Source organism: Python bivittatus, unplaced genomic scaffold, assembly GCF_059951505.1.
Source record: "Python bivittatus isolate LINGU-HERP-01145 unplaced genomic scaffold, Pbiv_v1 ctg000670_np1212, whole genome shotgun sequence".
Taxonomy (NCBI): Eukaryota; Metazoa; Chordata; class Lepidosauria; order Squamata; family Pythonidae; genus Python; species Python bivittatus.
Window position 1 is genome coordinate 150,947 of NW_028277094.1, and position 19,276 is coordinate 170,222.

Consider the following 19,276-nt stretch of genomic DNA (forward strand, 5'->3'; position numbering starts at 1 on the left):
CCCATCCAATGGTTTCCATAGGGTACGGGTGTCAAAATCAGCAAGAAAATGGATGGAGCGCTGAGATCAAGCCTTCTGAACTTTTCTTCATTGGATATGTTCAAGCCATCTGTCCAAGAGTTTATTCTGATTACTTGAATTCAGCCTGGGATTGGACCCCTAACTCTCTAAATTGTTCTTAGAATCCCTACTAGTTCTGTCCAGTGAGTGGGAAAGAGAGGAAAGGAAACCATCAGATTACATTTCATTCATATTTTCAGCTGTCATCTATATGCTTATGGAATAAATCTTCCATCGTTTTAAAGTTCTGAATAAATACCATCATTCTCTGCAGTCTTTCTTATTAATATCTCATTATGGGCAGAGGAGATAATAGCTTCCCCTGGGAAAACTTGGTCTCTTGAGAATTTCCTCCCTCTCCTGCCAACACACACCTTTAAAAGAAATCTTCAAGGCAATTCCAAAGGACAGTTGGCCATTGTCCCCTAACAAGCTGAATTATTAAAGGTTCTGCTTGTCTATGTTGAATGAATCAGCCAGACAGGCTGGATAGGGGAGATAATGCAACAAAAGCCAATGACATCTAACCAATGCTTTGAAAGCCAAGAGAGAGAGAGGGAGGGAGAGAAGGAGGGAGAAGAGTGCTCTTCCATGAACTTCAAGGTGGAGTTACTTAAATGAGACTTGAAATACATGAAAGTTTTTGAAATAAAAAAGTAAGTACTGAGAATGTTGTAGTCTAGAAATTCACATAGATAGATAGATAGATAGATAGATAGATAGATAGATAGATAGATAGATAGATAGATAGATAGATAGATAGATAGATAGATAGATAGATGCTTTCTAACTTGAGCAGTGAAATCAGTTGAGGAAAGATGGGCAGTATCTAAATTTGAAATATAAATAAAAAAATAAATAAAAAAATAAAAAAATTAAACTCTTCCTGTGGCCTCATCAACTTGCTGTGGCACACAGTTCAATGAAAACCTCCTAGTTAAGGAACTTCTGAGGGGAGGAGCAAGAGAAGTACAACTGCTTTCTTTTAGATAAGATGTTTAGGAAGTGCCTAGTGTGCTATCTGTGGGGCACCTGCTGAAAACTCATCGCTTTACCCAGGCCTTCCCAGTATGAATGTTGGATATCCATGGTTTTCTTTCTTCCCCTTTCTTTTGAATGAATATATTTAATTGGGCATCATTTTATCCTGTTTTAATGAATTGTTTATTGTGAATGTTATTGCAAATCACTTGGAGATGCTTCAACATAGGAATAACAATAACAACAAAGAGAAGACTTGCCTATTCTCCCACATGTTTGTAGAATAACAATTATTCCAAGACCAGATCGCCTTTCAGGTTGCTTTTTTCAGTAGGGATCTTGACTGCTATTGTCTTTTAAGCTGGCTAGTTTTCTTGTTAAATGTGTTTCTTTATGGTTGTTTCTAGAGTTAAAGCACCTCTTGGAACATAAGTTGATTGGTGGTGGCAAGACACAGGTTTAAATGAAAATATTCCTGACCATCTTGGGAATATCTCTTCTTGGATGCCAGTGGCAGTTCATCCTTTCATTCCTCAAAGGCTAAAGGAATTCAGGTGGCTTCCAGTTTTGCTGAGATCACAACTCCCTGGATCCCAGCAATCACGGCCCAGATTCTGCAAGAAAGAATTGGAGGTCTGAAGCACCAAATGACTCAGTGGCTTGCTGGAAAATCCATTCCAGAGGCAGAAACGATCTAGGAGTTGTACCAGATAATGAACACTGAACCCAAACTTTAGTTGGAATAGCTTACATTCCTTTATGCCAGGGTCAGGCAACCTCTGGAATTGCAAACATTTTGGCAATATCATAGCCAGCATTACTCACAGGAAGCATGGCTGATGAAAATCATAACTTTGGATTGGCATAGGATGTTTACCTTTAAGATGGGGAAGTCCTATCATTTTGTCAGCTCAGGGACCTAAAATCAACATTTTAGTAGCATCCTGACCTTTATGGTTCCATGAAGGTGATGGTAATGATCTGGAGCAAGGGTCTTATCTGAACACTTTTCTTTCCCATTCACTTCTAGCCAGTGTTACTCCTGCAATAAACAGCCTGCTCTTAATCTGTAACAGTGGGTAGAAGTAGTATGCGTGTATATAAAAGTAAAAATCCCAAACCATGTGGGTTTGGCCTATTTGCTGTAGTATGTCCTAGTCCAGTGTTGTCCAAACTTGGCCACTTTAAGATGAGTGGAGTTCAACTCCCAGAATTGCTGGCTGGGGAATTCTGGGAGTTGAAGCCCACTCATCTTAAAGTGGCCAGGTTTGGACAACACTGTCCTAGTCTATCACTGTTTCATGCTTTGGACATTGTAACTGATCGATTATGTGCCATCAAGTCACTGTCAACTCCTAGCAACCACATAGATAAATTTTCTCCATGACGATTGGTCCCTAACCTAGCCTTTCATTGTAATACATTGTTTAAAAAGAACAGGATGGTGCAAATCCATGTGTACATGTGTGGGCATCCATCTTTTTAAAATTACATTTTAGTCCCCTTTCCACAGAAGGCGCTATCATGTCTACAGAGGATGATAGCTCTTAGAAATAAATTAATGTCTACAGTCATCCTTGGGGTCAGACGATTGCCTGCAAGTTGCAATTGTCTCAAAATATTTCCCCACCCCTCCTGCCCACACTCTCAATGTGTTGACCATTTTAAATGCCATTGTATCCAAAGTTCAGCTCTTGCAAAGAAAAGACAAAGGAGAAGATAACTGCTTTCCAAGAAATAAGGCATTGAGGAATGAATGAAGAGTCCTGATTAACTTAGCCTGTTATGGAAATTGAATAACCTTGCTGTGGCAAAAGGCAGCCTTTTTAAGTGCAAGAAAACTGTGGGCTGGTCCTCCACTGAAGACATGAAGATTGTTTCATTTTTTATTTAGGAATTAGCAGAGGAATGTTCTCCCCCCAAAAGGTGCATGCCATTTAGGCTCTCCAATCCCAGGAACACGTGATGTAATCTTTGCTGTTCCAGTGTGAAAAGAAAAATCTTGATTAGAGATTTGAGCTTCTTGGTAAAATTCATTCTTTGCAATCCTTAGAAAAAGCAAGATGAAATGCAGATGCTGAATGTGACTCTGGGGAAGGATAAGAGTATCGTGCACTCCCTGCTATTCTCAATAGAATGAGGAGCCAGAGAAAGTCTTGAAAACTGATGGGGGCAAAATCCAGGTTCAACAGGACAAGTGGAAAAGAACTGGCACTTTTGGTCTGCAGCACCAGATCCTGTGGGGCTCCCCAAAGCAACTTCCAAGTTTGCAAGAGGGAGAGTGACAGCAAGACAAGAGCCATTCGGCTGATACAGGCCCAAAAAACTTGAGAGTGCAAGGAAAGACTTTTTGAGAATAATGGTGTACTTGGGAATCACTGTGGTTCTTGAGTAAACAGGAAACCCAAACTGAGCCAATACAGTCCACCTGGTTCAGGGTAGAGACTTGAAGTCTACAATATAAATCTGGCCAGCTGGAGATCTCCCCAGTGTTGAAAGCAATCTTTTCATCTTTGTGAGCAGTTGCCAAAATTGATGATGTGGCCTTGAGGATTGGGCACTTGGTTTGCCCTCACACTGTGCTCTTCTCTTGACTTCCAGGTGAGGAGGGGGGAAGGGACTCTTTAGTTAGCTTGGATGCGTGTTGGATTGTTGATAGACTATGTCTCTGTTTGATTCGCTGGCTGTTTGGTGTTTGCCTAGAAGAAAAGTATAGCCATACCCAGTGTGACACCACTGGGAGAGCAGATCATAGAGTTCAGTGGAAGAGCACATGTTCTGGATGCAGAAGTCAGGCTAAGCTATGATTTCTTGAATAAACAATAATAGTTGGGGTCATACAAAAGGCTAAGACAAAACTTAAAAAAAAAAACTGGTTTTGTATGCTGTGTGAATTGGACAATAAGTAGAGCTAAAGCAGAGAGATATGGGCTGTAATCCTGAAATGTTTAGATTCTCTTTGCAGGGCAGTGGCTGGTGGGTTGAATTCTTACTTGGGTTAAAAATCCATCCTTCTACTATGAAAATTACTAGATGACTTTGGACATCCATATTTATTAAAAATATTTCTTGGCCAATTAACATTAAAATAATTATTTGGTGTACCGTAAGACAGTTTTGGGGTTTATACATTAGATTCAACTATGGCTTGTTTAACCCTGGTTTGTTGAATAAACAATTGGTTGTGGAAGATGTGAAACCACAAACCATGGTATATAAACTACAGTGGTTGACGTTTGTATAACAAGCTGACCCCAACCCAAATGAATTTCGTAAGGGCCTAGTGTGGTACCACTTTATTCCAGGTAGTCCTCACTTAACAACTGCCCTGTTTAGCAACCATTCAAAGTTACAATGGTGCTGAAAAAGTAACTTTACAAACGGTCCTCGTACTTATAACCGTTGCAGCGTCCCCGCAGTCACATGATCAAGACTTGGGCACTTCACAACTGCCAGCACATGTCGCAGCATCCCACGATTATGTTATTGCCATTTGCGCACTTCACAACCAGCTTCCAACAATCAGTGTCAATGGAGAAGCCAGCAGTAAAATCGCAACTCACGGTCTTATGTCTCACTTGACAAAGGTGGATGACTGTCTTAATGACCTTGGCAGAAGTGAAGATGTAAGTCCATCATAATCATGTGATGTCTCATTTAACCACCACACCACTTAGCGATGGAGTTGCCAGTCCCAATTGTGGTCATTAAGCGAGGACTACCTGTATTTGGTTGCAATCCTCTTTAATATGACTGCTGTCAGTGTGTAAATTCTGTGTGTCCAATTTGTAAACAATTTATACAGAAAATCCCTTTCCTAACAATAAGCTGCTTTAAAAAAAACCAAACAAGTGTAAACTATTCACTGGCTGCCAATTTAGTCCAATTTAGCACAATAAATAGTGTCCAGAAGGGGAAGAATAATGAAAAAATGAGATTTAACTCTGGTGTTATTTATTTTTTATGAAGCTGATAGGTTGATGTTGAAGAAAAGATTTGTGTTGACTCATTAGGAAAGTAGACATAGATGTTGGATATTCATTAAGATAATACAGTGGGTCATCATATTTTCCCAGAACTGGCCATTTCTAGGTGGTATTATTATTTCTGAGGGTTGCCAGGGGACATGTAATGTTCTTGGAACAGGCAAAAGCTAAATTTGGGGGGGCAGATTTTGAATGGAAATTGGGCGGTCTTAGAAGGCAAAATGAGAGCTTAAGTCCCTCCCCCTCCCCCAGCTTTTAAAACAAACAGGGGAGTTTCTCTGACTTTCTGGGCAGGGGGAGGACTTAAGGGCATAGTTGTTTTTAATATTTAACTTAATATTTAGGAAATATTCAGCATAATATTAATGGGGTGCTCTACAAGTTTTCTGGGGCTGAATGGATCAGCCAAAGGAGCAATACCATGATCAGAACTGTATTATGTGACGTCTAAGTCAATTAAGTGATGTCCAGGCTATGAGAATTATTGGGAATTCTTTTGGGCCTCTGCACACTTCAAAAATGATTTGGAACAAGTGTTTTGGATTTCATAAGAGCACAGTTCCTCCCTGCTCTTCGTTAAAGCAGCTATGTCTTGTCTTCCAGCTTCTGCATGAGCCTGAGAAAATGAGGTTGCTGTTTTAGGACTTGCTCAGCTCATTAAAACAGCAGCATCTTTTCTTTTGGAAATAAGAGCCCCGTGCAGCCTTACCTTCATGTTGGAATGTTCCAGCAGAGGAGAAGCAGTAAGGTGCCTTTCTTTGTTCAAGGGAGGAGTATAATGTTACACCCAGTTGCTTCCATATGAGTTGGAAGGTTTCAGCTCCATCAAAGCATTGCGTGTATTTGAAGGGTCCCCATTAGGGGAGTTGTCATGTCAGCATGGCGATTGTCTCCTCCTTTACATCAAAAACACAATTTGGTGAGTAGAAAGTTGCTCATGCTCCTTCCTGTGTTGGATTTGACACATGTAGATAGTGCCTGAACCAGGTTAAACGGGGCCTGAAGTGGAACATGTGTAAGATGCAGTAAAAAATGGAGAGGAAAAAGTCCCTATGATGGATACACTATCTAAGACATTTACTTATTTTAGATTAGTGACCAGGAATGATTAATTTCCCCATGATTCCACTTTGCAACATTAATTAATTAATTTTTTTTTTTGCCACTTCCACATCAATCTGTGGTTGTTAAGGATGCAGGAAAAGGTGTACGCATTTCCAGTTCTCCCAGGGATATCTTTATCTCACGTTTTTGTCAAGAAACCCACTTCCTGGTTTGCAAGCACTTCCCCATAATGCATTTTTAAAGATTTTGTTTGCTTGCTTTGCATAGACATTCTATGCTATGTAGTTCTGTGTACCTTTTAATGAGAGAGCTTCATTACGGAATGCCAAAAAGAATTCATACCGGAGTATAGCTCTGTTTTGGTCTGTGTCGCTGCAAGATGTGCAGATTAAGAGAACAACTTTAAAACATGAACCAAATAGGTTTTTAACCTCTCTGTCTTATTGGTTCTTTTTGAGCGCAGTGATTTGTAGAAGAAAACCAGCAACCATCGCAAGAATTACTAACAGTAGTCTTCCTGGATTTATTCTTGCTTTAGAGAGTTTGCTTAGGCAGTGTTTCTCAACCTCAGCAACTTTAAGCTGCACGGACTTCAATTCCCAGAATTCCCCAGCCAGCAGGGGAGGCTGGCTGGGGAACTCTGGGAGGTGAAGTCTGTGCAGCTTAAAGTTGCTGAGGTTGAGAAACACCATGGTCAGGGTTATCTCTGCAGATATGAAAGTTAAAATCTCTTTTTTAAAACGAGATCGGTGGCAATTACGAGATGCTAAAGCAGGCACGGAATGCTAAATGCAGTTTTATTGTGGACTGGCAGAATGGAATTCTTCCCCCGTTACAAATATAATCCCCTAAATTGCAGATCACAGACAAACACTGGTTAATTACAAAACCCTCTGCACATTTGTAATAATACTATGAGTTTAGCCTTGAGTGCCTTTTTAACATAAATGAAAACAACACAGGAAAAAAAATCCTGTGTAACTTTTTGCAAATGTACTTCTGCATCTCAAGGTAAAAAAATACTGCTTCAGTTCTGTGTTTGTACCAGTTCCAAAGAAAGAAAGGCTTTCTATTTATGGAAGCCCTTTGCACCGTCACATTCCTTTCCTTTTCATCTCTTCCTTTGATTTCCCCAAGAGTCACTATGTGTACCTCAGCAGTACAAACGTCCTATCATCTAAAGCTAATGAAAATATTTTTTAAAAAAAGAAAAAAAGAATTCATCAAAGTCAATTCTAGTTCTGATGAAGTCTTGGAAAAAGGACAATGGTCATGCTGAAGAAAATCTCACTCACTTTTTCCAGCTGGTTCTCAGTTAACTGAATGAAAGAGAATTTGCTTGCAAGGGTTCTTTCAGGGGAAAAAAAAGGATTGCCGAGAAATTCTTTTGGGTGGAGGTTGGAATGCTCGCTTGTGGGTTGTGTGGAAGGAGCGAGTGTATCCTGCCTGTTCGTGCATAATCCTCATTTCAGCATCCTTTTTGGCAACCTGTGCATTCTTTTAATTTCCCAGGAACGAGAATTACAAGGCAGCTCCTCCACAGGAGCTTTTTCAGACAGGGAATGGGCAGTTATTTGGGGTAGCCCAAGCAGTTTCTGAACTCTGGAAAGGGATGTGACTGAAACCAGCCCACACAGTGACACACCTTCAACCACCTCCAATAATCAAAGTCACAAGCACCACCAAAATAAATCAGAATAAATTCTAAAGCTAGTATGAGGTAGTAAAACAAAAGCCATTTCAGGGGGGAAGAAAACTGTGGAGACGTTGCAAGGCAGATTCAGAGCCTTAGAAAAGACAGCTTTGGGGGGCCTTCGTGCATCTTATCAGGACCTGAATGAAGACAGGCTGTAGAGATTCTTGTATAGGACTTTTCTTTGCCTTTCTTGGTCTGAAAAGGACACCCTGCTACATTTGTATAAATAGGTTAGAAACAGGCAAGGTTAAAGTTTTCATACAAGGAAGGAGTGATGTGCACATATCAGGCAACAGCTCCGTCACTTGGTTTCTCGGAATGCAGATTTGTGTCAAATTCCACCCTTTTAGACTGCAACGGAACTCAAGTCTCCATCAAAATTCTCCGAATTTGGCCATGCAGTTTGTGGACACCAGATGTTAGAGGGAAGTCTGTACAAAAAGCCCCTTATTTCTGAAAAGAACCTACAGGTATGAATTATTTTGAAGAAATTCTCCTAAATAATAAAGCACATGATTAGGGAAAGATGTAGGAAACACCTTTTAAGGAGATTACACCCCTCACCAGCTAGTGTGAGAATTCTCCTTCAGCATCCATGAGTTTTCTGAAAGTTAAGATCACAACACAGGAGCGCCAAATTCTGGACTGCTGGAACATTTCAGTTTGTAGTTGAATACCCAGGAACTAGAGGGAATTTGGTGATAATGACCTTAGCTATACCTAAAGAGTATAAGTAAAAACTGGCCATAAACAGACCTGTGTAGTTGTATAATTCAGCACTGCTCATGCAGGGTTTGGACTCTAGACCAGTGGTTCTTAAACTTTGACTGAATTACCCCTTTTCCCAGTCTTAAATAACATCATTATCCCCACAGAAAACCCCAGACTCTTGTTTTACACAAGTGCCTCGGCAGTGGCAGTCCCTGGATTCTAGACACACAAACAAGCAATTACAGATTGGTCCTTTATCCCCAATGTAGTTCATCTCCCCCCTCTGCTTTTCAAAGACACACATTATGAAAACAGACAAACAGTATGAAAGCTGATTCCAGTTGTGCAAGACGACCAAGAAGCTGTGATAACCCCACACCCTTTAACTTTTATGCAACCCTTAACACCCTTAATTCATCCTCTACATTGTACCAAATGTCAGAGATAACAAGACTGGAAATTATTTGGGTGAAATGTAAGCAAGACGTAAAACCCTGCATTACAACATCCAGGAACTAAAACCAGCAAACTCATTCATTATTTGTGTACATATGACAGAGTGATCTCATTTTCTCAGAGAGAAAAATTACTAGTTTCTTCACAGGAGTGTAGATTAAATTCATGGGAGAGAAATTGCAAGAATATTAGGAGCAACTTCAGGAATCAGCACCATTGCCACAGAACCTGTTTTGCAACTCAAGGTATTTTGTTACTTGTAGGGTGTCTTCCACCATCTGCTAAAACCAATCCTTGTAAAACTTTGCTGAAGCATTTAGACTCCATTAACTGTCTTTTGTTTGAATGGGGCCTCCTGAAACAGGTGGCTTCAATTCTAAGCCTGTTTTGAAAGCAAGGCCTTATTTTTGGAACACACAAAAATATCAAAGATCAGAGAGTACATTTGAGCATGTGCAGAGATATTTTTCCTTCATGGTTGGTGTGATGATCACACATCCAGGATTATGTGTCAAAGGTTCCTCATGATAACCCCTGGGTTGTCACTTTCAGGTCGACTGAGTGGTCCAGGAGCTGATGAGACAACAGCTTTTTCAATGCCCTAGCATCCTTGTAAAGCACACCAATCCCAAAACAGAATACAAGGAGAACACATCTGTTCACCACAGTTCGCCAGGCTTAGCAAAACAGAATCTCTTGGTGTGGAAGGCAGCTGAATACTAGTAGTTAAAACCTACAACTAGGACATGGGATCATGACAGCCTGCATACCAGCAATCCAGAAGCAGAGTCATATGCTGCTGGAAACAGAAAGGGTGCTGAGCTCTGCTGAACCCATATCCTATCTCAGCAGATCTCTTCTTTTGCTTTGAAACACAGAGCAAAATACTCAACTGAACCCAGGCCAGCATTGCCTTTCTGGACGCATCCATCAACCCCCTTTATCCAGACTGACTTGTTCTCAGATGTAGTACATCCAGTGCTCCAGAAGTCTCTCGGTCATCAAGGGTTCCCCTTTCTCCTTGAAAGAAATGACTCCTTCCCTTTTTTGTTCAGCGCATCACACTTGGAGTTGCCATACACGATAGGCACGTACAACAGGCACAAAGGCCTAGGAGCGCGGACAACATGGAAGACAACCGGGAATGACGCTCATATTTGATGGCTTTCTTGACCTCCTCATTGGACTGGGAAATGTAATCAATGGTGTGCAGAATGTTGTACTCAATACTGTTGACGACCTCCTGTTGTTCTAAAACCAGGATCTCCAAGTGTAAGAAGAGGGAGTGTAGCTCACTGATCTGGGCCTCCAAGTCGAGCAGCTGCTGGTGGCGCACCTGGGCCATGGCGAGGTGCTGCTTGGCTTTCAGCACTTCCAAGTCTTGGCCAACAATGCACGGCATCATTGGGCTCTCCACCAGTCGCTTGATATCCTCCTCCTGAAGACTCAACCCTGCCAGTTCTGTTTGCCTCTGGATCTGCTCCTTCAGCTTCTCCACATAGTGGGTTTCCTTGGCATAATGACGGGTGATGATCTCACGGTAGCGGTTGACTAGCACCGAGAACTGGCTGTAGCGAATTCGGCTGATGGCCAGACTCTTACCGCTGTCCTTGGCAAGCGCCTCCTGGATGCCATTGAGTCTTGGTTGGAGTACTTTAGCCTCCCTGGTGAAAATATCTTTCATGGTGCTCAGCTCTTTTTTCTCCACGCAAATGCTTTCTTCCGTGGTGCAACAAAGCACCTGCTGCTGTTTCTTATCAATGTTCTCAGATAATTGCTCCAACTTATCCAGAGCCAAGGAGAGGCTGCTTATTTCTTGTAAAACCTTACTCATGGGGTTGCTCTCGTCTTCTTGAAAAACAGGGTTGTCAAATGAGAGGGTCTCATCCAGATCCAAAGAATCCCCATTTTCATACATGCGGCTCCGGAGCTCCTCTAACCTGTCCTTCATTTTCTGCTCTCCTCGAAGCTTGGAACATTTGCAGAAGAGGAGGTGAGCAAGACCCACCCATCAGCTTTGAGAAAGATTTTAAGCAACTCCAGAAACTTTTGCGTCAATGTGAGCGGCTTGGGCTGGGAAGCCAGAGAGAAAAAGAAAGAAAAAAAAAAAAAGATCTTCCCTCCCTCCAGCTACTGCAAATATTGACCATGGCAATAAGCTTCTAAGCCAGCATTTACTCGGCATCACATGGCCAACTCAGACCAGCTGGACAGCATTCCATGCCAAGTGTGGGTGGCACATAGCCCAACAATAGAACATGAGCCGCAGAAATGAATCTTCTGAGAACAGTCGGAAGAATTGCAAGAAAAATAAATACCGAAAGGAGATGTTTTGAACCTGATTAAGCCAGCTCCTAAGGTGACCCTGTCCGTTGGAACTTCTCATGTCCAAAGCAGATGCCAAGTGACCAGATCCTGACTCTTAGAGCCACTTACATGTGCAGTCCATGCTACCACCCATGCAGAATGATGTTTTGTTGAATATATCAGGGTTTTTTAAATTGAATATATCAGTTTGCTTGCTTTAAAACAAACTCAAAACAAAACAAAAACAAAAACCCAGCCCCAAAACAAGTAATTAGCCCTTAAGACCTCTTGGGAGGAAGAAATTAGATTCATTGACCATGCCTAAAATGTGTACATCGCCCCCCTGCTCCCAATCAAGAGGTAAATAGCTGGGCCTTGTTCAGCCAGGTGATGCAGTGGTTAAGATGCTGGATTAGGACTGGAAAGTTGCAAGTCCAGTCCTAGCCATGAAAACCTACTGGGTGATTGTGGGCCAAACACTCTTCAAACCAGGATGGTTGCTACAGGGATAAATGAAGGTGAAATCCCCAATTGTCTTCAGCTTCTGGGGGAAAGGTATGATATAAATCTTAACAGAGCTTTTGAAAGGCTGGATGGTGTTATCTTTGTTTCGCTTTGACTTAGTGTGATGTGTGAATGCAGCCACTGTGCTTTGTTGACAATGGTTTATGGTGTAGCATTATGTGCAAGCTCCATCTCCATGGCTCGTTCAAGAAAACATCATCAGAACTCAACATAGTAGGCCAATCAATCTGGCAGAAGTGGACACAAGAGCCAGGCCAGTAAACTATTGCTCAAGCAGGAAGCTCTTTCAAACTGTTTCTGGACAGTGCGAACCAATGGTCAGTCTGGGTATATAGGACTAATGCAAAGCCAGTTAATACTTCATCAAGACAGTGTCTCAGTGACTTTCTGTACTGAGCAGCTTACAGTTTGCAATTTTAGCTCTGAAGGCCCCTGGGCTAAGAGTCTTGCACAGCTTTGACTAATGTCCCATAATTAGTTTGCAACAATTCAGATTACCCCCGGGTGGCACCAAAGAGGGACAGAAGACTCTGCCTCTTTGCTGCCATTTGTAATGGTACATGGGAATGACCTTGGGAGACAGGGGGAAGAGCCGCAGCCTAGACGACGGTCAGAGAAGAGGCGGCTGAGCCCGCAGAAGGAATGCGGGTGTGGCAAACGTCTCAGAAGGGACCCTCCCTAGTTTCTTGGACTGGAAAGATGAGGGGGAGAAAGATGAACTTTCAGACTTGCAAGCTTCTGTTAATGTAACCTTACAATAAAGTCAGAGCCAGTACTTCTGAGCTTGCTTCTTGTCTGGGCTCCACACAAGGCTGACACATCTCCCTGTGGTGTGAACTGTTGCACCCCAGATATGATAATCCAGATCTACTTTTCAGAAACCACAGATGTTTCAAAAGGCCTTTTCTTGGATCCAAAGGGAAGTGAGAATGAGACCTCAGCGATGTTTGCTTTAACTAAAAGGCCCCAAGTCGAAAGAATATGGCAGTGTGATGGAATGGAATTATGAAGGCCAGGCTTAGGGAGATAAACATTTTCTTAGCTCGCCAGAACCGTGTGGGAGGAACAAGAGGATGAGACTGGCACCTCCCTGAGGAATTCGCACTGTTGTGGCTGGAGGACTTTGGGAACTGGGGTTTTAGTCTGGGAAGATTCTTGCTAGAGGTTGTAGCTAATACACATAGCTGGACTGAATTGGCATGGTCTCTTGGAGTTCCTTGGGCTAGGCCTGACAGCCAGTTCCACTTTCCAATGCTAAGAAAAGTGGATTAGGTGCTAAGATGTCAGGAATGGGGAACATGCAGCCATCCAGATGTTATCAGACTACAACTCAAGCATCGCTCACCTTTGGCTATGTGGGCTGGAGTTGCGGAATCCGTGGGTCTTTCCTGCCTTCAGACCTTGAAGCAATATATGAAAACTGTCACCACAAAGCAAACAGGTTACCTTTTCCATCTGACGTAAGATCGCATGACAGAAGTCGACTTCCTCTTCTGAACAGGTTTCCTTTGCTTATTTAAACGTGCATAATGGTCACAAGGAACAATGTGCAGCCATTCATTTTCAAAGCGCAACTAAGTCCTGGAACAAAATGTTGGCAGATTTCCAGCTGTTTAAACTCTTTAAAACCTCAGTACTGATTTCCTTTAGGGCATAGTTTATTCTCTTGGTGTTAATGATGCAAATGTAGCACTCCGTGTGATTTTTTTTTTCTCTCCAGCAACTTAAAAAAAAAATGGTTTGATGGTATTTAGCTATCAAAGAATTTAAGGCTGGGCTCGATAATGTTTTTAGATTATATACAACAAACCTATATGGTTGCTAGGAGTCAAAAATGACTTGATGGCATATAATCAATCAGACAATGTTTTGGTCACCTGGGGCTGAATTTAACAGGGGTAAGGGGCTAACAGTGGCCACAGTCAGTGGAAGTGTGATATAAAGTGGGCGAGGAAAAGATTTGGGGTGGTACTTTTTATAGCTATATTAAAACTGATTTAGGCGTTACTGTGTTTGTGTGTTTCTCATCTCTAAGTTGTGGGAAACAAGGCATTGTCAGCACATGTGTTTGGGGGCTCTAGGGATCCAACCCCACAAATATAGTTCAAGGACTGTATGTAAACTGGAGCTGCAGATCACCCACCTCTGGTTTAAAAGGATTGACATCAATACCTCAAATCTTCGTAGCTCACTAAATTAATGTAAAATGGAACTGCTCTGAAGTCACTGTCTTGATATGTTGATCAGTGGGATTTAATGTTCCTTTAATGTTCCTTTATGGATAGGGGGTTAGAGCTTGTTAATGATTCTGAGTCAAAAGATTTGTTTGGTCACAGCCTAGTTCATTTAATGTTATTACTGTCCCTTCATTTTGGAAAGAAAATGAAAAAAACCCCCAAACCCTGGAATTATCCCTTGGTTTATAGAGATAAAAAATCAGACAGCACACCTGACACTGAGCTAAACCTTGCTTTGTATCCCATATTTCTTGTATTTTTTTTTTAAGTAACATCAGTGTTGAAGAAAGGAGGAGAACAGGAAAATATCAGTTTAAATGTCCTGGATATGATGCAGTGATCCCCCTCCTACTTTTGTAATTAGATTTTAGCATCACTAGCGAAAAGGAAGAAATTACAGTACTTGTCGTGATGGTTTAAATGGCTTGAATGACAGCTCAATTATTTTTTTGCAAAAAAGAAAAAAAAATCCAATACATGTATTTAGAACCAGAGTCTGGCTACTGTAATAAATGAAGCCAAGATTCCTTTACAGAACGACTTCAGTCCTTTTCTTTTCCAGAACTGTTAAATAGGCCTTGAAAAACTGCTTTATACTGAAGCAATCATTTGGGAAGAGAAGAAGATGGTGCCCCTGAACATCATTAGTATGGGAAAAAGAAGGTGGAGAAAAACATAGTTTGTTTTAAGAAGTTAAAAAGATGAAAAGGGATTGCAAAGGATGGATTGAAGGTCGGATGGTTTCTTGTACATCTATTTAGGTGTCTCATATATCTATGTATAATGATGGTGCAAATTGTGTGGTCCTTTCTGTTCTACTGAATATAGACCCTGCTATCACAATACTCATTATCCCTACTGGTCGCTTATCTATTTGGAACCCCAGCACCATTTTAGACATCTGAAAGGAAGGGGAAAAAATTGGGGGAATGTGGTGGTAAAAGATGCCTCCCATACATGTGACCTGCTTAAAATGCCCTTGTAATAAAATATTCCCAGCAAGTTGAATTGGTCCTGAGTGGCTACAGGGAGAGGAATCAGACAGGCCCAGTAAACCAAATTGTTCATATTCACTGACCATATCTCAAAGATAGTATGGCTAGGTCACCCAAATGGGTTTATCAACAACATTCCAGCATCATGCTATAATTTACACCATGTCTGCCTTCTTTTTTGCTTGTCTGTGCAACGTAATGGGCCAAAGCTATGGTTCTGCTTTTGCTCAGGGGTGCTCAGCAAGCTGCCAATGTTTTGCTGGATGTCAGCCTTATGAGGTAGTCCAGACAACAAGCACACCAGGAGTACTACCTCTATCTTTATTGTAGGGTTACATTAACAGAATCTTGCAATTCTGAAAGTACATCTCTCCCCCGTCACCTTTACAGTCCAAGAAACTAGGGAGGGTCTCTTCTGAGACATTTGCCATGACCCCATTCTGCAGGCTCAGCCACCTCTTATCTGGCCATTGCCTAGTCTGCAGCTCTTCCTCCTGTTTCCCACGGTCATGCCCACATTCCATTACACTGGGAGTCCAGTGTACACTGTCATTTGCATACTTAATAAATTTATATTGTATCTTCAAAGTGATTTGATTGCTTTAGGTGAGCCAGATTTTGGCCACAACATGATCATTAGTAATTTTCAGATACAAAAATTAAAAAGGCCACCTGCAAGTAATGTGGCAGCTAAGATTCAGTACCACAAGCATCTATGTAAAAACGATTCTTGCTTTTCAAATTTTTAAAAACTAAATTGCTCCTTTGGGGCTTTAGGGTACATAGCTGGGGTGGGAAGATTTTGTTCTTTTCTCCCTCTGTTTTTATTGCTGGACGTCATATGTATCATAACTAAGAGGGAAAAGGTCTTTCCTGGATTCCACTTGAGAATTAAGCCAGCAATGTCCTATTTCAGAGACTAATTTTTTCAAGGTGATCAGAGAAAGATGATCCAAAACTATGAAACTCTTCCCTTGAAGAGGCTCGTTTATTTATGATGCTCAGTTCTTTTTGAAAAAAATAATAGAAATGTGCTTATTTCTCTAAGTTCTGGGGAATCAATTACCAGCTTTTAGATATATGATGCAAAGACCCAGCTTCCTGGATCCAAGGTGCTAGGAAGTCCAAAGTGCTAGGAAAAATGGAAGGAAATTGAAGAGGAGGACAACCAGCACGAAGAGGGATGAACTCAACTACAACAGCACTAAATGTCCCATTGAGAGCTTTGAAGGGCCAGGTGGAGAAAGTCTTTCTCATCATGGAGAAAGTCTATCTATGTCACTGTTTCTCAAACTTAGCAACTTTTCAGACAGGCGGACTTCAACTCCCAGAATTCCCCAGCCAGCATTTTATTCCCAGTATAAAAACAAAAGCATGCTATGAAACATCTTGATTTTCAAAAGAATTAACTCCTAGTGGAAACTAAGTCTCTGAAGAACCTGAGAAGAATTGATAGAGAAAAGGACTATACCACTTCTGTCTCCTATATCTCTGTGAAGATTCGCTATATCTGTGAATGATGGTCTGTGGCCCTTCAAACAGTCCTACAATGCAACTCTAGCAGCCCCACCCTGCATGGATAATGGGGAAAGATGTTCAAAGCCTTAGAATAGCATCATCTAGAGCAGTGTTTCTCAAACTTGGCAACTTTAAGACATGCGGACTTCAACTCCCAGAATTCCTTAGCATGCTGTCTGGGGAATTCTGGGAGTTGAAGTCCGCATGTCTTAAAGTTGCCAAGTTTGAGAAACACTGATCTATGTGGTCTCTACAAGTCAATGCAAATTTGAATCTGGCGAGCCAAGCTATTATATAGCTGATAGCCACTTCTGACTTGCTTTTTCTACTTTTTGAAGGGAGGGAGGTCTGTCTGGTCTGATGAAGTTTCATTGTGAACTTTTCCACCAACTGTTTAATTAATGCTAGCTCTCTAATGGTAGTCAACTAAGATGTGGTTGGCTTTCTACAAACTTTCTTTCTGTCCCCATCTTCTCTGTTGATGCTGTCTAGTGAAGTCTGTCGATGACTGTTAAAATAGAGAATCTTGACCCATAATAGAGCAATCCCATCTTGCATGTCCAGTTTTTTCTTTTGGTTGCCTTCACTCTGCTGAATATATCAGCAAAATATTTTTCTTTCTGGTTTTTCCTTTGCCATTTTCCTAAACCTCATCAGAAACCTTTCTAAAACACTTTTAAAGCTTTTCTTCTCTCTCCCTTTCTCCCTTTTCGGTTGATTTCAACAATCAGCTATAGAGTCCATTTTCCTATTTTGGAATGTATAACTAATTCAAAGAAAGATCCCAAAGCAATATAGTTTAATTAAGTCACCTGCTCTGGGAAAGTGCAAGTAAATCATTGAAAGAAATTCAGAATGACCGAGTCACACTCTGGCATCGCTCAGAACAAGTGGGCAAGCGGAGAACTCACTGATCCAGAACAAAAAGCATTTGGTCCATCAGGTCTGGAATACATAAAAGGAACAAGAATACCGAAACACTTGTTAGTTAGCAAATCTTTAACTTTGTTTGTTAAAAACAGAGCAAGTTGAAACATTGAAATTCCTTCATAGCTGTATGCACTGTGCCTTCCATCTGACTGTATTCAAAGGGTGAATTGCTTTTAGTTCAGCTGGTGGAGGTTCATTCTGGCCACTTCTGACTTCAGTGCTGATTCCACATTGCAACCAGTCCCTCTTGTGTCCCTACAAATTGCTGTGCAACAAAAATTTTGCAGTACAACACAATGCTGCAACATGTATTTCTGCTCTGAAAGATTTCAGCCATTGGATTTCATTCTTTTCTCTTTCCCACCACCATAGGTTTATGTCCTGTAGATTGGCACCTTCCTATGACCACTGAACATGCTCGGATCTTGCTGGCTTTGAATTTCTTCTTGTATGTACTTGGTGCCTTTTAAATGATCATCCTCGCAACTGGGGCATCTGAAATAGAGCATTTGCCTTCAAATGTGAACAAGATTATCGCAAGTTGCTCATTGTTGTCACTTCCCATAACACTGAAATAATTTTGGGGTTTCCCTGAATGACATCTCTCAAACCATAGTCCTTTAAGGAACCCTATCAAATCTATTCTACCTTTAAAAAAAGGATTCATAAATATTCAGAAAGCAATCATTCATCTGGTTGTCAATTAAACAGAACAGCTTGTAGGGACCAAGGCTTCAGTGAAGAACCTTTAGAAAGCATTTATCTCCTTTGCTGAACTAAACAGTTATAGTATTTTATTGATCAATGTAATTGAGTAGATAAATAAACTGTTCATTAGAACTGGGTAAAAATACACAAAGACCCAGCATTCCGGAGAAGGCTCTAATGCTGGGAAAGGTGGAAGGAAAGAGAAGAAGAGGATGACCAGCAGCAAGGAGGATGGACTCAGTTACAGTAGCAATGGGTCCACCGTTGGAAGAGCTGAAGGACCTGATTAGGGACAGATCCTCCTGGAGAAAATCTATCTATGGACCCCTAAGAGTCAACAACAACTTGATGGCATATAATCTATCATTCGGTTCTAGTTTTGCAAGATGTTGCTTGGTTGAATTTTCTTAGGATTCCCCATAGCTAGTCTGGCCCCCAACTGAAGCCTAGCATTTTCAAAGCACTAGAGCTACTAAAGTCAGTTCTCAGAAATGCTTCTCTTTTTCTTATCTTGTGTGAAAATCTTTTTCAGGATGCTTTAGAATTTCAAATTTGTTCTGCTGGTGCACAGAATTTATTTTACCATTGTGAGGTGGTAAAGGGTATTGGCATCATATTTTTCTCCCGATACAAATCTATTATTTTGCAGACTCTCTTGCTGACCTTTGATCTGAAAAAGCTCCTGGGAGGTTTTTGATGTCTTCTTTTGGGATAGAATTGAAGCATGGAAAGGCAGGGAGACCACCAAAAATATGGTGGCACCGTAAACACTTAGAATGCATTGTTTTATGGTGATTAAGGGTTTGACCAGCATGAGGAAGACCCAGGTGCCAGACCACCCTCAACCACAAAACCTCACTGTGCCTTTGGGCCAGTCAGTTTCTCTTACCCTCATAGGATTGTTGTTGCGTAAGGAAAAATGGAGGAGCAATCTACACTGCATTGAGCTCAGGAAGGAAGGAAGGAAGGAAGGAAGGAAGGAAGGAAGGAAGGAAGGGAATTTCTCACATGCTTTATATTGAAGCAGAGTGTGATTTCTCAGAATGAACATTAGGTACAGTACTATCTAAGAAGGAAAAGGCTGGAAGTGTTGGATGCGAT

General features: G+C 41.3%; 1 protein-coding gene across 1 annotated transcript; it reads right to left on the minus strand.

Moving 5' to 3' along the window:
- Positions 1-6,882: 6,882 nt before the first annotated feature.
- Positions 6,883-10,992, minus strand: LOC103057353 (syntaxin-3-like). Its single transcript, XM_025169656.2, has one exon. It carries the CDS (start codon positions 10,904-10,906, stop codon positions 10,007-10,009), a length of 900 nt encoding a protein of 299 aa, XP_025025424.1. The 5' UTR covers positions 10,907-10,992; the 3' UTR covers positions 6,883-10,006.
- Positions 10,993-19,276: the final 8,284 nt, after the last annotated feature.